The sequence below is a fragment of the Macaca mulatta genome, chromosome 1, assembly GCF_049350105.2.
Source record: "Macaca mulatta isolate MMU2019108-1 chromosome 1, T2T-MMU8v2.0, whole genome shotgun sequence".
Lineage (NCBI taxonomy): Eukaryota > Metazoa > Chordata > Mammalia > Primates > Cercopithecidae > Macaca > Macaca mulatta.
This window is the reverse complement of record NC_133406.1, coordinates 154,757,473-154,778,515: the sequence shown is the minus strand read 5'-3', so window position 1 is coordinate 154,778,515 and position 21,043 is coordinate 154,757,473. Positions and strand designations below refer to the sequence as shown.

The 21,043-nt window shown below is 36.2% G+C and overlaps 1 protein-coding gene across 5 annotated transcripts in view; it reads right to left on the bottom strand.

Annotated features, from left to right (window-relative positions):
- Positions 1-21,043, bottom strand: part of COL24A1 (collagen type XXIV alpha 1 chain) — a 398,071-nt gene that overhangs the window by 73,814 nt on the left and 303,214 nt on the right. For all 5 annotated transcript variants that reach the window (XM_077987934.1, XM_001109249.5, XM_015144267.3 and 2 more), the window contains 6 exons: positions 20,938-20,994; positions 18,294-18,347; positions 11,631-11,684; positions 11,482-11,535; positions 5,972-6,025; positions 4,720-4,827 (listed from right to left, as the gene is read on the bottom strand). In XM_077987934.1, coding sequence (XP_077844060.1) covers positions 4,720-4,827; positions 5,972-6,025; positions 11,482-11,535; positions 11,631-11,684; positions 18,294-18,347; positions 20,938-20,994 — 381 coding nt within the window. The remainder of the gene's footprint in view (positions 1-4,719; positions 4,828-5,971; positions 6,026-11,481; positions 11,536-11,630; positions 11,685-18,293; positions 18,348-20,937; positions 20,995-21,043) is intronic.

Here is a 21,043-nt window from a genome sequence, read left to right as displayed (position 1 = left end):
CGCTCTCTGTTCTCTGTTTTTCCCATTATGAACTGGGTAATAATTGAATCCACTGAACCGTGAAATTGAATGTATACCCTAGCATACTACTCTTAAATCAAAATGGCATGTATTGAAACGGGGCCCTAGCAGGTCTAGAAAGCACAGAAAAATGTGTAAGCAGGCAATTCAGATTTCCATGACACCTGTTCCCATTGCTTTGACATTGCTCCTTCAACTTTCCTAGAGAATTCCCTTTACCAGTTAATGAAGGAGGAAAAACCTCAGGCCTGATTTTTGGATAGATCTGCATTGATTGTCAACATCAGCCCGAAGTGTACAGCTTCAGGCTGCATTAGAGCTTGAAAGATGTTAGTAAGGTGAACTCTTTCCAGTAGGTAGAACTTGAGGCAATACATATAGTTAGAAGGAGAGATGGCTTGAGATATGGATCTACACTAATTCAGAGAGCACTGGCTAAGAGTTTGGCCAGCTGGTCAGGCACTTGGAAATAATGGGTTTGAAAGGCTAATGATAAGAAGGTCCGAGGAAGATAAATTTAGATGAACCTTTCAAAATGGAATCAATGTAGAGTTAATTATATTCCATGTAGATACTTAACAGAGAGCATCCTCTATAGAGTAGGTTCTCAATAGTCAGGTAAAGAAGATGGACCTTTACTGGATATCAGTCAACATTTTTCCATACTAATCATGGTGGTTGCTCAATGGGCCCACTGGCACAAATCCAACAATGTGGACTTTTCTTCACCAAGGTTGATCTGGCTACCACCCCTGGTGACTGCCAAACCTGCCAAAGTAGAGGCCAACACTGAGCTCCCAACAGGGCAATGCTCCCTGGGAGATGAGTTGGAGCTATAATAGCTGCAATTGTTCTCACAGGGGTAGACACATATTCCAGACATAGATTTGCTTTTTTTTTTTTTTTTTTTTTTTTTTTTTTTTTTGAGACGGAGCCTTGCTCTGTCGCCTAGGCTGGAGTGTAGTGGCCGGATCTCAGCTCACTGCAAGCTCTGCCTCCCGGGTTTACGCCATTCTCCTGCCTCAGCCTCCTGAGTAGCTGGGACTACAGGGGCCCGCCACCTCGGCTGGCTAGTTTTTTGTATTTTTTTAGTAGAGACGGGGTTTCACCGTGTTAGCCAGGATGGTCTCGATCTCTTGACCTCGTGATCCGCCCGTCTTGGCCTCCCAAAGTGCTGGGATTACAGGCTTGAGCCACCGCGCCCGGCCATAGATTTGCTATTCTACCGAAAGTTCTTCTTGCAGTTGAAATGCAGTTGATACACAGCACGAATTATACATCAGAAGAGAGAGAGAGCCGATATACCTATAGCAATATGAATGTATCTTTAAATCCCAGTGCTAAGTGAAAAAAAGAAGATGCAGAATGGCCTAATATCATTTCCATAATTAAAGATATGCATAAAAACCAGTAGTATATTTTTGGAAGAACACATAAAGATAAAAATACACTTTAAAAATTATAAAATAATGGACTATTTTAGGGAGAGGGGAATGAGAGTGGGGATAAAAAGAAGTCAGCCTAAGAGTAGGTCCATGAAAAAACTGAAGGATGATAATATGCATAAATTCATTAATATGATTATCCCAACAACTCTGTACCTAAGGTGAAAGACAAAGAGAGAGAGTGGAAAACCTTAAAAAAAATAAAAAAATAAAACAAAAGAAGCCAAAGTTGAAAGACTTTTTTTTTTTTTTTTGACTCCTTTGGCATCCAGGACTCTGGCAGGTGACTTAGGTCAAATTACTAGACAATCTCATTCAGGTCTTTGAATCTTGAAAAAGTGGCATGAAGATGCATGACAGTTTAGAAATTATTCATAACGCAGTAGCATTGGCACGGAGAGTCCAATGGTGGCCAAGTTGACTGGTGCCAATGTCATTGGTGGCATCCTAACTAGACTACTCCTTGCTTGGGGTGTTCTGTTGCAAGAAATCCTTAACTTCAGACTGTTTTCTGACCCTGGATTTCAAGCTTTTTAGCTGATTCTGTAAGCAACCCAGTCTCTATCTTATAATTTGTTTTCTGCTTAGGTTAGCCAGAGAAGATTTTTCTTTAAAACCAGTCAGACTTGGTGGTATCCCAAAGTCCTAATTGGGTTCTAGAATGCAAACAGCTTCATCATCTGGCCTTAAGACCCCTTCATTCTTGTGTATTCTAGATAAAGCCAGTGTTTCGATTACAGGCATGAGCCTTTGCCGACACAGCAGATAAAACTAGCATGACAGATTCTAGGAATAAGCTTTAGAGTGGCATTGAATGGAATCAACATTTTATTTGTGTTAACTCAGTATTTTTGGTATTGGCTTTCTCTTAGCCATTAAATTGCTGTCCTTTAAATATTACCTCAATATTGAAGAAAAATGTAGAGTTGTTAGAAAACATCTATTTTCTTGCTAGAAACAAGCAACAGATAATCAGTGCCACATTGCAATTTTCCTAAATAAAAACGTCATACATTGAAACTGGGCCCTAGCAGATCCAGAAAGCACAGACAAAATGTATAAGCAGCAATTCAGATTTCCATAATATCTGATCTCAAGAGAAAATCATCCATAATTTTATAATCCATATCAATGTTTTCATTCCATGAAATTTTCTCTCCTTCCTGAGGGATCTCTAGGTATTACATGTTGCTAGAAAGAAGTTGTTTGTCATAATGAACCATTAAATGACCTGAGTAAAAAGTAATTAATGACTTTGATGTGTCACTAATGTCCTGATGAGTATCTCATAAGATGAACATCTGAAATTTTTCTTAAACCCATATGTAGGATACTGATTTCTATTATCCACATAGGGAACTAATATCTGGATTAGTCGTATTTTAGCCTGAGAACAAATGACTTCCTGGTCCTATTAATTAATAAGTTACTTACTACCAATTTATTATCAAATAAATTTATTTGCTATTACGAGTACTTTTACAGCTCACTGTTTAGCCTTATAAACTACTGGGCCCATCCACCCCACCTCCATGATTATACTTGTGAATAGCAGCAACAAATAGGACATATTTTCACATGTGGTTTTCCTTGTTTGAATTCTCAAAAATCTTATTCAAAGTAATAGGAAGAGATTCACTACAATATTTCCCAGTAAAATTTAATCCACAAAAATACAGACTCTCAAACCAATTCAAAGGGTTTTACTATTGTAGTTTTAACATTTCACAGTCTCATTATAAGACTATCACATGGTGAGTATGGAGATTAGCATGAAGACGGAGACCCAGTATATGAGCTCCCTATAAGACTGGGATTTCAAATGAATCTCTTTTAACCAGACTGATACTACTAGCAAAAGTCTATACAATACTTATTTTAATTAAAAACTTCAACCTGACTGTTCAAGTTTTCTAGGCCATAACCTGTTTCTTCCAAAACAAATAGAAACCATGTTAAGGTTTCTTAACAGTATTCATATTTTCAGAGAATCTGACTAGATATTTATTAATGAAATAATTTTACTGGTTAAGTCATCATTTCATTTTTTTTAAACAAATGAGATAATTCATTGTAGTGAAAAAGAATATTAATTTGCATTTAAGTTTAGGCATAGCACCATACTAGATTTCAATAAACAATAGAATTGACCTATTACCTAAGAAAAGAACAACAAATCAATAGGTAACCATATCCAAATAGCAGAAATTTAAAAGAGTAAGTTTTACTGTATTCTTAAAAGTATGTGGTTAATTTTTCTAATTCTTCTAATGTTTAAAGTAAAAACAACCTGGGGCAAAAATGTCTCAATTAGGATGACATTAGGGAAGGAAAGCGGGAAAATGGCTAAGCAAAGACAAAAATATGATTTTTAAATTTCAAATTAAATTTTAACTTCAAATAAATAAGACAGAAATCTGCATAAAAATAAAAGTGAATCTACACGATTGCATTACTTTTTTTCCCAAAATAATCATGGTGGTTGCTCAATGAGTCCACTGGCACAAATCCAACAATGTGGACTTTTCTTCACCAAGGCTGATTTGGCTACCACCCCTGGTGACTGCCAAACTTGCTAAAAGTAGAAGCTGACACTGAGCTCCCAACACAGCAACGCTCCTTAGGGGATCAGTTCGAGCTAGCTGTGACTGTCCTCACAGGGGTAGACACATATTCTAGACATGGGTTTGCTATTCTACCAAAAGTTCTTCTGGTAGTTGAAATGCAGTTAATATATAGCATGAAGAATTATACATCAGAAGACAGACAGCTGATGGACCTATTGCAATGAATGAATTAGATGAACACAGAGAAAATATTCACACAATTCTTGTAAAATACTGAGGCTATAAAAGTAAAGGGAAAATGATTTTTCACAGAACCTACCTTGAGTTACTGCCAAGACCTAAATGTTCCAAAGGTGGCTTAAAACATTTGATGAACTCAAAGTACAGCCAGGTTGTGTAGTCCTTAAGGTTTTGCTTCTTTATAATTCTTCTTTAACAGCTTTTATATTTTTAAAATGGCATGAATTATTAACACTATGAGTTATTAGATATAAAATACTGAAGAGAATGTACCTGTTGACAGTTCCTGGAAATCCTAAATACAACTGCATAATAGCTATTAGAGAAATGAATTGGCTTAATCTGAGCCAATGCCAAAGCTAAAATAGGTAGCCAAAATATCTATGGTCTAGCAAGGAGACACATGCATAAGAAATAATGAGCAAAGAGATACCCATACTACTCACAGGAAGTCCCTGTTTTCCTGGTGGCCCAACTTTTCCAGGGTTTCCCAAAATGCCATCTGCTCCATGGTATCCTTGTATGCCTTTTGGTCCAGGTAGGCCTTGAAGTCCCTTGATAATTAAAAATTATTTGGATGAAAAGATGCTGAAAAGATGTTAAGATGACAAATACTTTTTTATTTATTGAGTTGGAGAAGTTTACATTTTAATATTCTGTTCTAGGACAAATTTTCCTGTTTCCTGGATTCCTTAATGATTTAATATTTGGATTCAACAGATAACTTTAAAAGTTTAAAAGCCTTTAAAAGTTCCCCAAACAAAAATGCCAAGCTAATCAACAATTTACTGTGTAACTTTTTGGGCCTTAGTGTAATTCTCTGGTATTTCTTATTGTGTCAACCAATATTTTATATAATTGTGGAGAAAAGATCAGCTATATGCACCTGTCATCTTAGGACAGAGGCTATCATTTCCCATCTGCCAAACCTTATATTGTGTTATTTTCCCGAGAAATAAATTATGGCTAATTAGTTGCCACTTTGAATCAGATAATTGTATGACTGAAGCAAGGTCTGAACATTTTGTTTCTACCCTTGGGCAACTGAATTTCATATTCAAGGATCTCTGATCTGAATGTGCTTATAATTTACATTCATTTCCTCTATTTTTTTTCAAGCCAATACAGGTCACCCAAAGCAGGCATCTAATCCTTGGCTAGGGGACACCAGTAGAAGTCTTTGCTGAAGAGCCAGTCAACACTTATCTGCCTGGCCAGGAGAGGAAACTGATGGTGAGGTAAAAGTTAATCTTTGTCTGTGATAAAAAGATTATTTTTTTTTCTAAGACTTTTTATTTGTCTAGAGAATGAGAGGCTGAGTCCTCTAATTAAAATCTACCTCATACCATTTTAATTATGCTTGAAGATCTCTGGTCTTCGTCACCATTCATTTCATTATGATTTTAAGTTCTCTGTTTTTCAGTGGTTCACCGTCAGAAGCATGAGTCCACCGGGAGGGCTTCATAACACAGGAAAATAGCATCCTTCAACTGAAGGGACTTATATTTAAACAGCAAGCTTGGTTTCGAGTTAATGGTCATATTTGTTCCCTCTGTGTTCCAGCATGGGTTTAAATTGTTTTTAAGACAATCTGATTTATCCAACATGATGACATAATTGGCCCCAAACTTTTCTGCTTGCTAAAGTTGCCAGTTCTATTTAGAAAAGCAAGAAAGATGAAAGAGGCCTGTTACTTACAGGAATCCCAGCTTTCCCAGAAGGACCAGGAGCTCCTTTTTTCCCCTTATGACCCTAAAAATGGAAAGCACAGTTGTCAGTTGACTGTAATAAACTTACTTAAACTGAAGCCATAGAAAAGAACACTGAGACCTGGATGCTGCAGCAAGAACTAGCACGAACTAGTCATATATCATTGAGATTGCCATTTAATTTTCCTGGGAGTCAGCTTCTTCATCTGAAAATGAGAACCTTTGACAAGATCATCTAGTAATTTCCTTGTAGCTCTAAATTATATGATTTAAGAATTTAAAGTGTACTTCTAAAAGGGACCTGAATACATTATTTAATCAATGTCCCTACTTTCAGGAAGGGCCTTGATCTCCTTTTGAAAATGCTACATATTTACTTAAACATTTAGTATCAGTAAACGTTATCAGTAAACATTTACTGAGTATCATGTATCAGGGACTCTGTCATGTGCTTGGAAGACAAAGGCAAAGTTCCTCCTTGCAAGGACTGATAGCCTAAAATGAGCTTCTCTGGAAGAACAGAGAAGAGCATACTTGTGATTCAAGGAAAAGATATTTATTTCCCACGGAACTGTTTGCTTTTCCATGTGTGAGATGTTTTAAATCATAATTGATTCAGCAGTAATGGGTCTGCCAGGATAGTTAGGAACATTGCTCTTACAAATCATGCCATTGTTCTGATGACATTCTAAAAGTATTTAAAGAAGAAAATGTGGAAAAGAGTGACTTGGTTCACAAATAAGAAAAAGAATCATGTTGTCATTACCAGACACATTTCTCAGAAATCATCATCAGTTCTCACAAACAGGATAATCCCACTAAAGTGGGATGTTAAATCATTCAATTTTGAAGACAAATTGTGCTAAAGATTCAGTTTAACAATAACAACAGAGAAACAACTTCAAAAGATGTTACTTTTTTTTGACAACGAGCTTAAAGATTTTATGAAGAAATAGTATGTTTTCACAGAGAAAAAGAGCATCTTCTCTAAGAGATAAAAATCCAACTTTTGCAGGATTTGATAATGGGGAGATATAAGGATCATGGGTTGTACTTCCAACTTTGAAAACTATTGTACTTGTCTTAGAAGTCACTAATGCAAAATGTTTCTGAAGATGAGAAAACCAGAAAATGGGATAGTTGGTGACCTGGGTTTAATTAAAGTATATACATTTCTAGCGCATATGATCCCTATAAGTAAAATATGTTTTTCCTAACCCAATAAAAAAACAAAATAAACAAAGACTATTTTAAATAGTGGAAAAAAGTTGTGATTTCGGTCATCTTGAATAATACTTATTAAATAGCATATGAATCATAATATGCAATTATGTTAATCAGTGTGTTTTTTCCTTTACAGTATTTCTTTTTATGCAACGAGATATATATGTTCTATACTTTTGATTTTTCAAAATGGACTTTTCCTTGGCTTTTGAATTTCAAAATAGTCCGACGAAACTCATGGTGGGGGTAACAGTTGGAAAAAAACATATTTTCAGTTTCAAAATCATGTTTTTTCAACACAAAAGCCTGACTCTTCAATATTAAAAGTCTATTTTTGAGTTAAAAACCAACGTTTGTTATAAAGGACTCAAATTATAAAATTTATGCTATAAAGAACATATTTAAAATAATAATAATAATAATAATAATGTAACAGAGAGTTTTTCCCATGAAAGGGGATAAGGATCCTCAAGTCAGGGAAAGGGAAAAGAAGCAGCAAAAGAGAAGCAGGACTGTTAGACACTGACAGCAGTCTCTGAAAAGAGCCTCTTGCCCCTCATCCTGCCCTTGAGTCTTTTTCTTTCTCTTTTTTTTTTTTTTTTTTTTGAGACACCCAGGCTGGAGTGCAGTGGCTCAATCTCAGCTCATGGCAACCTCCACCTCCCAGGTTCAAGTGATTCTCCTGCCTCAGCCTCCCAAGTAGCTGGGATCACAGGCATGCACCACCACACCCAGCTAATCTTTGTATTTTTAGTAGAGACGGAGTTTCACCTTGTTGGCCAGGCTGGTCTCGAACTCCCAACCTCAGGTGATCTGCCTGCCTCGGCTTCCCAAAGTGCTGGAATTACAGGCACGAGCCACCGTGCCTGGCCTGACCTTGAGTCTTTCTTAGGGTGGATAGAAACACTAATGCTTCCAGACAAGTTTGGGGATCTGGGCACAAAGATGATACCTAGGGAGACCAACGTCCTCACTGAGAAGTCTATATAAAGTATATAGAGTAAAAGTCTCTGCCTGAGATGTCTAGGACAGTGGGATTAAGAATGTTTTTCTGAGTCCTCCAAGTACCCTGTATGGTGTGGGGAGCAGATAATGTTATTTATATGTGGCCAAGAACAGAAGAAGATGGCCCTGAGAGGCCTGAGGAGGTCTTGGACCTGAGATGAACAAATAGCTGCACATGCCAGTATAGGTCAAAGTACTTCTGGCAGGAGGGCCAAGGTAGATGCCAACATGGTGAGATGATAGCAACCGTGGGCCAAAAGGGATGATGTGCATTTCAGGGGACACTAGTGTGAACAGATGATGACTGAAGACTAAACTTATTTTCCACCCGCCTTCCCTACCATCTGTAACTCCAAATTTGAGAAGAGAGTGAGTGGGGAAAACTCTAAATCAAATGTAGGATATTTGAGTGAATGGAGTTAAGGGCAGTTGATGGATTAGATTTACAGTACATATAAAACTGTACTTTCTTTTTGCCTGGCCAGCATTGAAAAATATGTATAGTGGCCCATTTGAAATCAGCTCCATTTTAAAAGACTTCTGTTCATTGGGACTGTGCTGGCTCACAGAATACTAGAGAACATAGTCTAATTATTTTGATGAGGGAAATATTTTTTAATATGCAACGTTAACACAAACTCTTGTTTTTTGTTTGTTTGTTTAAATGAGGCTGAAGGACAGTTATCTAGATACTTCACTAGTTCTAACACTCTTTAAGAAGGTAGCTTTATAAAGCAAAAATAGATTTAGAGAGTTAAGCAAAAATTATTCTCTCTTTTTTAACCAAGAAATTTCAATTTATTGAAATCTGGAATTTTGTTTTGGGAGAACAAAGGTTTTGGCTTGAGTCTTGGTCTTTGAGAGTCATTATAGGACAGTTAACTCACATTTGCATTACAAAAGTTTTAAAAAATGGTTCTGCAATTGGTTTTGACTTGCTCTAAATTTTTCTTTATAGCTGCCCACAGTCTTATGCCCAATGAATGAATTGGTTGGTTAGGTTAAATTAATCATATTTTACTTAATTTTTAAAAGATTACAAGTAATAGGCTTCTGCATAATAACAGGAGCTGGGAAATAATGTTTCTAGTGTTGCTTCTGTTGCTAATTAGTTCTGTGATTTTAGGTAACTCATAATCTCTCTGAGATTTTAATTTCTTCATCTGAAAATTGAGAGGGTTATCCAGACAATTTTAAAGGGCCATTTCCAAATCTAAAAAATAAATTTAAAGCTTTGCAAAAACAAGATGACAGCAATTGGACAGGACCCATCTGGCCACTGAAGGTATCCCTAGTGAATAATACACAGTCATTATTCTTGTAGCAATTAATACAATTTTAAATTCTAAGAGGCTTTTAAATGTGCCCTTGGGTTGTATACCAGCATTACCCAAAGTAGGAAAGAACTAGCTCTCCTGGATTATACAGAATTTAAACTATGGCTTCTTAGCACCTTTTAGCTCCAACACACAGAGAGAGCTGACCACATAGGCTAGAGAGGCAGTTGACTAGTAAGAGTATTTGATATTCATTAGCATAATTTTAACATATACTAATAAGCATCAGAAAATGTCTTACTCCCGAGATTTCTCAAGATGGAAAAAGAAAGCCTGTAAATATGAAAGTATTAATTGTAAAAAAGTAGACATTTTAGGATCAAATGTTGGACAGAACTTGCATTCTTAGGCACTTACTACAAATGTAAGGAAGTAGCATGACAGCAGCAACAGTATTCTAGGTTCCCAGTGTTTTCCATGACTTTTTCCAATTTGGGTACTAAAAATTCTAAGTGAATGACTTACCTATCTTCTTTCTCTGCTTTTTTTTCTTGTTTAGGCTTATCTTCAATAGGATATTTTATTTATTAATATTATTTATTAGGGAACCTAACAGAAAGTTACTGAATAGATGCTAAGACTATTCAAAATGAGTTCTAGGTAAGTGAATGCCTATTTAACATATCTGATTCAACCCCATTTTATTACTTACTCCCATAAGTGGAAAACACAAGTATGGGTGAAGGCTGCTTAACAAATCAGGAGAAACACAATCTCAAAATCATTACTTTTTATCCACTCTCATCTAATTTATTATTAATAGTAGAGTGCATTTTCTTAAGAATTGAATTTGAAATCAATAGCATGTGAAGTCAGAATGCCTGAAAAACAGGGCAGCAACGTATAGAAGGTGCAAATGACAAAGTTGCTTGCTACGTAAGGTTGAGGCAATGTCTATCTGGCCACATGGAAAGAGAAGACTAAATTCAGTAAACCAACAGATTTTTAGTTTGCTTGATAAATATTTGATTTGCCTTATGAAGAAACAACTTTTAAATCAATTGTAAGCCTGTGTCACATAGTCAAACTACTTTTTCCTCTCTTATCCTATGACAATGATTCTTTGCTTGGTCGAAGTTTAGTCAGGCTCCTGAACCTTCTAGGCCCTCCGTGTACTTCCTTGTAAAATCCAGTTTTAGCAACGAACCCTGCCAAGTCGGTTTAGCAAGAACCTTCACCCTCACTATCTGATCACTCTTGCTATTTGATATCTAACTGGGTTCCTCATCCTCTACCATCCCTCAGTTGATGTCTGATTATCCCACAGTTGATGTGTGATCACCTTGGCCCGTCTTCAACAAAATTCTTGTTAGGTCAGTTTAACCAAAATTCCCCTTGCCCCTGGTGTTTCCTCTTAAGTAATTTTCCATTCACTCATACTCAATCTGCTCCTTTGTTATAAATTCCTACTTGCCCATGCTATATTTGGTGTTGAGTCCAATCTCTCTTCCCCACTGCAAAATCCCATTGCAGTGGTCACTGTACTTATTGTAATAGTCCTGAACAAAGTCTTCCTTACCATGCTTTAACAATTATCCATTTAATGATTTTCTCTTTAATGCTTTCTACAACAATCATATAGGTTTGACTGATTTTTTTTTTACCTTATGATACTAGTTTTAAGGTTTGTTGGTATTTCTGTTTGAAACCTCAAGAACATAGTATTAATTTGAGACAACTTAGGCAATTTTCACAAAGTTAGAATAGGCTTCTGGAAAAGAAAAATTTGGATAATAGTCAAAACAAATGATTCAATCAATAATTTTGTATTAGCACAATTATTGAAAAACACCCTATTTAGAGGCCCACAGTGATCCATATTCTACAGTGATAAATGATAATTTGACTTACAATAAATAGCAACCCCTTGTGCTCCTGCTTTCTAAAATTGCTAACAATAAATCTCAAATTATCTTAAATAATTTCAACTTACTTCACATCCTCTCTCTCCTTTTAGTCCTTGTTCACCCTGGTCACCTGGCTCGCCCTTTAGTAGAAACCAAAATAAAAATCACATATGAAGCAGAGACCAAATAAGTTATATTAATGTTAATTTTTAGAAACAATGCTTTCAAAACATACTGGGGGTCCTTGTTGTCCAGTGGCACCTCTTAGTCCTGGTACGCCCACATGGCCCTACAAATAGAAAAGATTACATTATTAGAGTAAGTAGAGACATGTGACTTAAGAGAATAGGATACTCTCACTTAAAATGGTAGCAAAGTGTTGCAAAGCTCAACTTAAATGTCATAGACATTATGATTCTTCTTAGAAATAGAAAAGAACATAATAGCTGTTGGATATTATGGTGACTGAGAACAACTTAGGGTTCTCTTTCCCTCCCTCCCTCTCTCTCTCTCTCTCTCTCTCTTTCTTTCTCTCTTTCTTTCTTGTGAATTAACGTAGCAGCTTGAATGGTGGCCTCCCAAATGTGTGTCTATGTCCTAGTCCCCAGAACCTGTGAATGTGATCTTGTTTGGAGAGAGGGTCTTTGCAGATGTCATTAAGTTAAGGATCTCAAGATAAGATTATCCTGGATTATCCATGTGGGCCCTAAATCCGCTAAAGAGCATAAGTGACACAGAGGGACACTGAAACAGACAACAGAGGAGAAGGCCAGGTGAAGACACAGGCAGAGACTGGGGAGAGGCAGTCCTAGGAATGCTGACAGCCACCAGAAACTGGAGGAGGCAGGAGTGTGGCCCTAGAGCCTCTAGAGGGAATGTGGCCCTGTTGATCCCTTGAGTTTGGATTTCTGGTCTCTAGAACTGAGAAAATTACATACCTATTGTTGTAAGCCACCCATTTTGTGGTAATTTGTTATAGCAGCCTCAGGAAACTAATATAGTCAATAACCAAAGGAACAGAGTTTGAGAATACATTTCTTTTTCAACCTCTTCCTCCTCTGAAAGTGTACTATGGTGTCCATTTTTACCAACTAAATTCACAGTTATTTGGACGGCAGATTTACTGGGCTGAAGACTGGGAGCAGTCACTGGGAGGTATTACTATAATACCAAGAAACACCACATGACTGACATTCAGCAATCCATCATCACCTTAGTTCTCCTAAGAAGGAATGCTGGCCTACCACATTTCCCTTTTCAAGTGTGTAAACAGAAACTAGCAACAACCCAGAAGCGTGTCAGATGACAGTTATGCAGGAAGAATTCTGCATGTAATCTCTTTTATCCCTTCTCCTACTGTTCTACTCAATCAGATTTCTTTCTTCCTATTTTCTGTATATTACAGAAAGAATGCCTTAGGAAAAGAGTTATCAGTCCCATCTCCTGGGCTAGAAGATGAGATTGCATACATAGGTTAACAATATTTATTCTTACAGAAAAGTTAATTGAAGGCTTCTTTGTTTGCATTCTGAGGCAAATGTTTTTGGTTTAAGTGTCAACTTCCTCATAAAGGAAATGAAACCTGTTTAAGGAAGTGAACAGTGGCAAGAGAGAAAGGCTAGTCTGGAAAGCTTCTATATAGCACATGGCCACACTAAAGTAGAAACCACAATCACACATGACCCTTAGCAAAACATGAGCACAGCCAGCAATGAACAGAATCTGGCCAATCAAGGGGGAGTGTGGTATAAGTAAATATGACTACTTGAAGGTCACTTATCAAACAGGATTCAGGAAAGAAGTGGCTGGTGAAAAGCTGGAGCTGAAGTGAGAGTGAGAATATGAGCAAACTACAAAACTCGAAACTATCATGCCAAATTATGGCTTTTCCACCATCCCTGTATGTAGTTTTACAGAAATATTTTCAGAATGATCATAGAATAGCCAACTGCCTCTCCTAGCTTTGTAAAGTATGAATGTAAATCTCACCAAGACAAACCCGCATTCTAAGAGTTTCATTAAAACTACTTTGGTCCATTCTATCACTCCAAAAATTGACTGTGACCATTTTTTTGTAATTGTAAAAATTCAATATGCCATAGAAAATGTTATTACAAAATTATGCAGGAGAGGTTATGGAAAGTGATGAATTTGTCAGATAATATTAGTGGTGGGATGAGTTGAATGGCCAAAGGAACTTACGAAACATTTTATAAGGGAAATGGTAAGTTCAATCTTGAAGAATGAGTGTTCCGGGCAGTAAAGTGAGGACATTCTGGCAAGGAATAGCATGGCAAATAAAGGGATGCATCTGACAGAACATGTTAGACAGAAAATGGACCTGAGAGGGCTATGACTGGAGACAGGGAGTCTAGTTGGGAAGCTATTGAAATAATTTTGGCGAAAAATGATAAGAGCCTCAACTAAAGTAGGACAAAGTAGCTAGATCCCAGAAACATTTAAGAACCAAAAGAAGTGGCTGACTGTGAGAGATAAGTAGGGGTATGGGGAAGAAAAAGAGATTCATAGAGATAGAGTGAGTGAGAGAGAGAGAGAGAGAGATTGAGAGAGAGACAGACAGACAGAGAGAGGGAGAAAGAGAGAGAAAGAGACAGGGAGAGGGAGGGAGGGAGAGAGAGAGAGAGACAGACAGAGGATTCATCTACTGGCTTAGACATCTAAATGGCTGGTGATACTATTCACTGAACCAAGGACATAACAAGAGGAAGATCAGATCAAATTTGGAAAGGATGAGGTACAATGGTTTGGCACTTACTGAGTTTGAGGTGCCTGTGATGATGTCTAATAGCTATTTAGATATGTATGTCTGATGCTAAGGAGTAAAGACCAAGTTGGGATTTAGTTATTTTATTGTGTGTAAAAATTCTCTGACTATTGCCAACCTGCTCCCACTTCCCCCGCAAAAAGAATTTTGAGATGCAATATAATTTATTCAAAGTATTTCTGGGACTTCATCTCTCCTAAGTTTAGCTTGAGTTAATCTTGGATATTTATGTTTCCATTTATACCTTTAAGTAAAATGTTTCCATTTATACCTTTAAAAAGTGGCTGTTGCCAGGATAATAAGTTTATTCCCTCCATGTCCTCTGGCTCTCAAGCCTCAAATAAATTTATCTTGATCTATGTGATGTATAGTTTTAGTTTGCAGGATGACAGCTATAATTGTTTTTCCTTTTATGAAATAACATGAAATAACTGTACATATTTTATAGCTAAAATTCACTAAGTTTATTTTTATACTGATTAAATGTTCTTATTCCCCATGTTTTTATGTATATGATGTCCATGGGGACAGAGATTGTGTCTGGGATGTCCAATGTAATATCCATGGCCCCTAGCTCGTCTCCTGGCCCATGGCAGACACTCAAATACAAGCTTAATGATGAGAGAAATTTTTTTTTTTTTTTTTGCTGCTGCTGTTGTTTTTTGTTAGATGGAGTCTTGCTCTGTTGCCAGGCTGGAGTGCGGTGGCACAATATTGGCTTATTGCAACTCTGCCTCCCAGGTTCAAGTGATTCTCCCTCCTCAGCCTCCCAAGTAGCTGAGACTACAGGTGCGTGCCACCACACCCAGCTAATTTTTTGTATTTTAGTAGAGATGAGGTTTCACCATGTTGGCCAGGATGGTCTCGATCTCCTGACCCCATGATCTGCCCACCTTGGTCTCCCAAAGTGCTGGGATTACAGGCGTGAGCCACTGTGCCTGGCCCAGAGACACGGTTTTTAGAAATGTTATAATACATAACACATAAAGTGTGTCAGTACAAGTAAGTATTCATTAATAATAATGAGCAGGACCCTTGACTTTGGTCAAAGATGTTTGCGACTATAAACAATTTTTTTTTAAAGCCAGGTGATTATTTAGTCATAAAGAGAATCAAATGTTGATATATTTTATAACATGGATGAACTTTTTAAACATTACGCTAAGTGAAAGAGGCCAGACACAAAAGGCTGTATGTTGTATGATTCTATTTAAATGAAATATCCGGAATACACAAATCCAGAGACAAAGAGAAAAGTGGTTTCCAGGGGCTCAGGGGAATAGGGGGTGACTGCTTGGTGGGTATGGGGCTTGCTTTTGGAAGTGTTGAAAATGTTTGGAACTATACAATGGTGATGGTTTCACATGATGGAGTTCAAGACATACTACCCCAAAATATGGCATCTTGGAATATTGACTATTTTAAGCTGAAGGAATCTGAGGGATAGCATGTGCAGAAAGGACTTTCTTACCTTCCTTTGATGCAGGTCATAAGACACTCATGTGAGAGGTGCCCTCCCTATACGTGGAGGAAAAGAGCATCCTTATCTCCATAAATGAAGGGACACAGAGAATAATCTGAATGAACAGTCCTTGCTCAGTTTTCCCCAGTTTACTAATCTTAGCCCATACCTTTGGCCTATTACATTCTTCTAAGACTTCCTCATCAAATCTAGCATAAAAATACTGAGGTTTAACTGTTTCTTTGGAGCTTTATTTTTTTACGAAGGCTCCCACGTTACATAAAATTTATATGAAATTAATCTGTATGCTTTTCTCTTGTTAATCTGCCTTTTGTCACAGGGTCCCCAGCCAAGAATTCAGAAGGATAGAAGAAAAAGATATTTTTCCTCCACTGCACACAATGTGAATGTACTAAATGTCACTGAGTTGTAAAGTTTAAAATGGTTAAAATGGTAAATTTTACGTTACATGTATTTTATCCTAATAAAGAAGCTTGGTGATAATGCTAACCATCAGTTTAGCAGAGGGAAATCAGTGTAGACAATATCCATATAGAAAAGCAAACATTTTAAAATATCACCTGAAGCTATAACAAGATAACCTAATTCTAAATAAAGCACGGTTCCTCTGTATAAATCAAACTTGTGCTAGGAGAAAACTTGGCAAGGGAGAAAGTTGGATATTTCATGATTCTGAGCTAAGCAGTACAAGTAGCATGGTTGTCTGGCACAAGATGGCTAAGTGTTTAGCATAGAATCACCAATACATAAAACAATCCCTAAAGACTAAGGACTTAGGAAGAAATAAGACAGAAAGGAAGACACGGATCAAACTAGTTTATAAAACATCTACAGTTGAAAACTTAATCAGGGGTATACAAGCAAGGGGAAGGAGAAGTAGATTAGACAGTGAACCTAGGGAAAAGTGAATGACTGTCCAGAATAATGCTGGCAGGGCTTTTCTTCAGCTAGCCAAGTGCGGAAATTCTTGTCTCCTTTCAAGCGAATAGTTAACTGCTCATTTGCTGGTAAATATACTGATTTAGCTACTGAATGTTCTGTAGTTGGTAGAAGCCAAAATGAGATATTGCAAGAACCTGGTTTTCTTGAGACCGTGTGAAGAAGTCATGCACAGAAAAAGCTGAGGAACTTTAAGAGGCTTCTCAAATTATGCTGGAAGCAGTTGGGTTGGCTTCTCAACTCAGAGAAAAGTAAATTTCAAATAAATCCACTCAATTCCTTGGGTTAGGAAACACTTGTAGATACAAATGTTATGTAAATTAGAAACAGAACACATATAACCTGCTAAAAATGTTTCTTTGAAAACAGAAAAACAAATGGTAATCGCAACAATTTCACAAACATTTAGAACTATTCTCAACATCTGCTTCAAAGAGAGTTTTAGGGAGTGAAAGTTAATTTTTCAGATTCCTCTGGCTTGAGAAAAATCAACTTATTAATGACAGTTATCTATCTATCATCTTGTCCATTTAGTTTGGGTAATATAAATCTGCATTTCAGACATGACCACAGAAATATTACCTTGACAGAGAGATGTATCAGATCAATTAACTCATCAATTCATTATTAAAAACTTATTATGTACAGGGATTAGAACTAGACACTGTACAAGAAAGAAAGAAGACATATGCAAACTGGGGGAGCTAAGACACCTACACATTAAAAATAATTAGCAAAAAAAAATAGCAACAGAAGATGGTAAAATGTTTGTGTTGAATGACTTAAATAAATAATACTATTACAGGACTACAGGAGAGAGCAAGATTACCGTTAGTGGATCAGGGAAAAAGGAAACTTGAGTGAAATTATAAAGGATTTACATAAGCAAAGATTACATAATATTATAGGCAAATAGAGAATGCTATGAGCAAAGGAATAAGACAGGAACAACAGGGAGACAGGAGACAACCTCTAACTCTGTAAAACAATTGACAATGTAAATAGAGAGGGAAGAGATATAAGGCAGGAATACAGAACATCTTCAAAACAAATGTGATTCTAAAAAATGACTCTGAATAATTCTATACACAGTCTAATTTTAGCTAAGTTGGTCATATAATATCCCTCTCAGGAATGGAAGAGGATAAGAATTGACTTAAGCCTTGAGAATATAAAGGTATTTAGCCATCTATTTGACACTTCTTTATTGAATTCCTACTATATACCAGGAACTTTGTGTTCTAGAAACTGGGGGTATAATGATGAAAACGAGAGACAAGATTTTATTCTCATGGATCCTACATTTTGGTGGAGGAAGACAAACAATAAACAAAGAAACGAATATATTTAAAAGGTGACAAGATGATATAGCACAAAATGTCATGAAGGAAGTTGAGTATTATGGTCCAGAGTGACTGATTGTTCTAGATCTATTTTAGATAGGGCAGTTAGAGAAGGCCTCTCAGGGGTAACATTTCAGTTGAGATCTGAATGATGAGAAAAAGCAGAAGTGGGAAAAGACAAAGATGATTCTAGGAAGGAGGAACAGAACGTAGAAAGACGTTTCTTCTAGGATTAAAAACATAAGACATTACTAATTATCTCAATAATGCTTATTTTCACTTGAAATGGAATAGAAACACAGAGAACCCTATTTAAATTCAGAAGTAAGGGGTATAACTTGCAATTACCTTATATCCCTCTGCTCCAGGCTCTCCTCTCTCTCCTTGTTCCCCCACTGGACCCTACAGAGACCACACACAAAACAGTTTTACAGCTGGATCAAAGTATATGTGAATGCAGGTGATAAGATTAATGTGGTTTATTCTTTTGTCAAAAATAAAAAACCAAATATATGATTTGTTTAGTTCCATTAAATAATTTCAAAATATTGAATTTCAATGATACCAAGAACAACATAAAAATACACCAACCATTGAATTACATAAAGAAAAATCTCATAATAAATCTACTAGGAAAAATATTGAAAAATGCAGCCCAATTAAAAATATGAATATTTTCACCAAGTGTGGTGGCTCACAGCTATAGTCCCAGCACTTTTGGAGGCTGAGGCAGGAGGATCCCTGGAGCCCAGGAGTTTGAGACCAGCCTGGGCAATAAAGTGAGACCCTGTCTCTACAAATAATTTGAAAATTAGCCAGGCATGGTGGTATATGACTATAGTCCCAGCTACTGGGGAGGCTGAAGCAGAGGTATCACTTGAGCCCAGGAGGTCGAGGTTGCCGTGAGTCATGTTTGCACCACTGTTCTCCAGCCTGGGCAACAGAGTGAGACTCTGTCTCAAACAACAACAACAACAACAACAACAACAGCAACAGCAACAACAAAACAACAAAACGTTTCAATTAGTACAGTATGTTATAAATGATGCTGGAATAACTTACGTTTTTACTAAATTTTAAAATGACTGAAAAAGATTTAAGCAGGACAGTTCAGTACATAATGCTATTAATTACAAAAGATTATGTTTGAGTGATCTTTTAAAAGGTATTTATAAAGTAAATCCTACTTTACCATTCTTCATGAAAAAGTCTACTGTTAGCTGCGTGTGTTAGCTCATGCCTGTAATCCCAGCACTTTGGGAGGCTGAGGTAGGAGAATTGCTTGAGCTCAAGGGTTTGAGACCAGCCTAGGCAACAGAGTGAGACTCTGTCTCTAAAAAAACCTAAAAAATAATAAATAAAAATTAGCTGGCCCTGGTGGCATGAGCCTGCAGTCCCAGCTACTTGGGAGGTAGGAGGATCACTTAGCCCAGGTGTTCGAGGCTGCAGTGAACCAGCACTCCAGCCTGGGCAACAGAGGGAGACACAGTCTCAGAATAAAAGTCTATTGTTTAATCTGCAAAATTTTTAATTTAACCTAAAAAATACACTTATTAATTTTAATACTTAAGCCAAAAATTATCTAATAAACTCAGACTTACTTTTCCTGAACATTTCTAATAGAAAATCTTTAACATAATAAATCATCAAATTATCTACTATAAAATGAAATATCAGCACCCACTAGGACCTACCATCTGAACAAAAACTTAAATTGAAATTAATTGGAAAAACGTAGGATTTATTATAGAGCACTAATTGATAAATTTTAACTTATTCTTATGTGGACAAAGGTAAGAGACATAATGTCAATACTATAATCTCTGACTCTGCTTTAATTATTTAGAATCTTTGTGGTTTAAGTTTCATGCCTGTCCCATGTATACTGGATAAAACTACTATTGCTATGCTAGACTTTTAATATATTTATTACATTTTAGGTGACATTCTTCGATCCTGGCATATCTAAATCTGGGAAAAACAACCACTACTATACTCCCTTTGCCAATTTTTTTCCATTTGCTTTAAGATTTTTACATTATTTCCATATATTTCCCTCTCTTAGTGGTTTAGAGAGACTAAAATATTATTTGATAAAGAAACTTACATATTCTTTTAGATGTCTATATACCTATTGCCTCTATATGAGATGGCTTGATTTAATTAGAAAATATTAGAATCTTTCTTTTCCATTTCTAAAACAAAGTATAACTTTCAGCCATCTCCAAAGAGTCAGGTCAAAATATCAGGAGTGACTACATATTCTGATCCTTGTGCCTTAGGATTCCTTTTCTCTATATAATACTATGTGAGAAATGGAAAATATAGCCAATTATATAGTATTTGTTTCTATGAACTAATAATTTTCATTTAATTCATTTAATTTACATATGTTCTTTAGACATTGTTTTAGTCAAACATGAACACAGAGACAGTTATTCAGATAATCAAAGCTATATTAGCTACTTTTTAGAAACCATGGTTATAGTTAGTCCTTAAAATGTTTAATAAGAAGTCTACAGATCAGTAATCTTTAAAGGTTATTGGTTCTAATAACTCAGTAGAGGGGTTTTGAAATCACTTGGCAACAGTGTGTAAACTGTTATAAGAAGTACACAGATAAGATTTTTTTAATATTTAGAAATAAATCTGAATGTGATAATTAAAGAAATATGTACCCTAAAATGTCTAGAGTGTATGTTTTCTGATAATCTTTATAAAAGTTGCTATCATGCCTTCAATGCAGAAAGTTAGATTTGGGAAGTCACTATATGAACCCTATATATTATGCTAAAATATGACCTTTGTATTTTTCATATTAAAGATTTTAATATCATTTAAATTTTGTGACCATAAATATCACTGTCCTATCAAACCATGTGATAAAACTAACAAAAGAAAACTCTTTGAAGAGACGTAATTGGTGTTGTGAATCTATTATATAATTATATTTTATCTTGAATAACCAGAATTATTTCAGAAAAAGACCTACTGGTTCACCTCGAGGCCCAGGTGGTCCTAGGACTGTGCTATCCTCTCCTGGGTAGCCCTAAAATGAAATAATGATTTATAAATAGAACTCAATAAATAAAATAAAC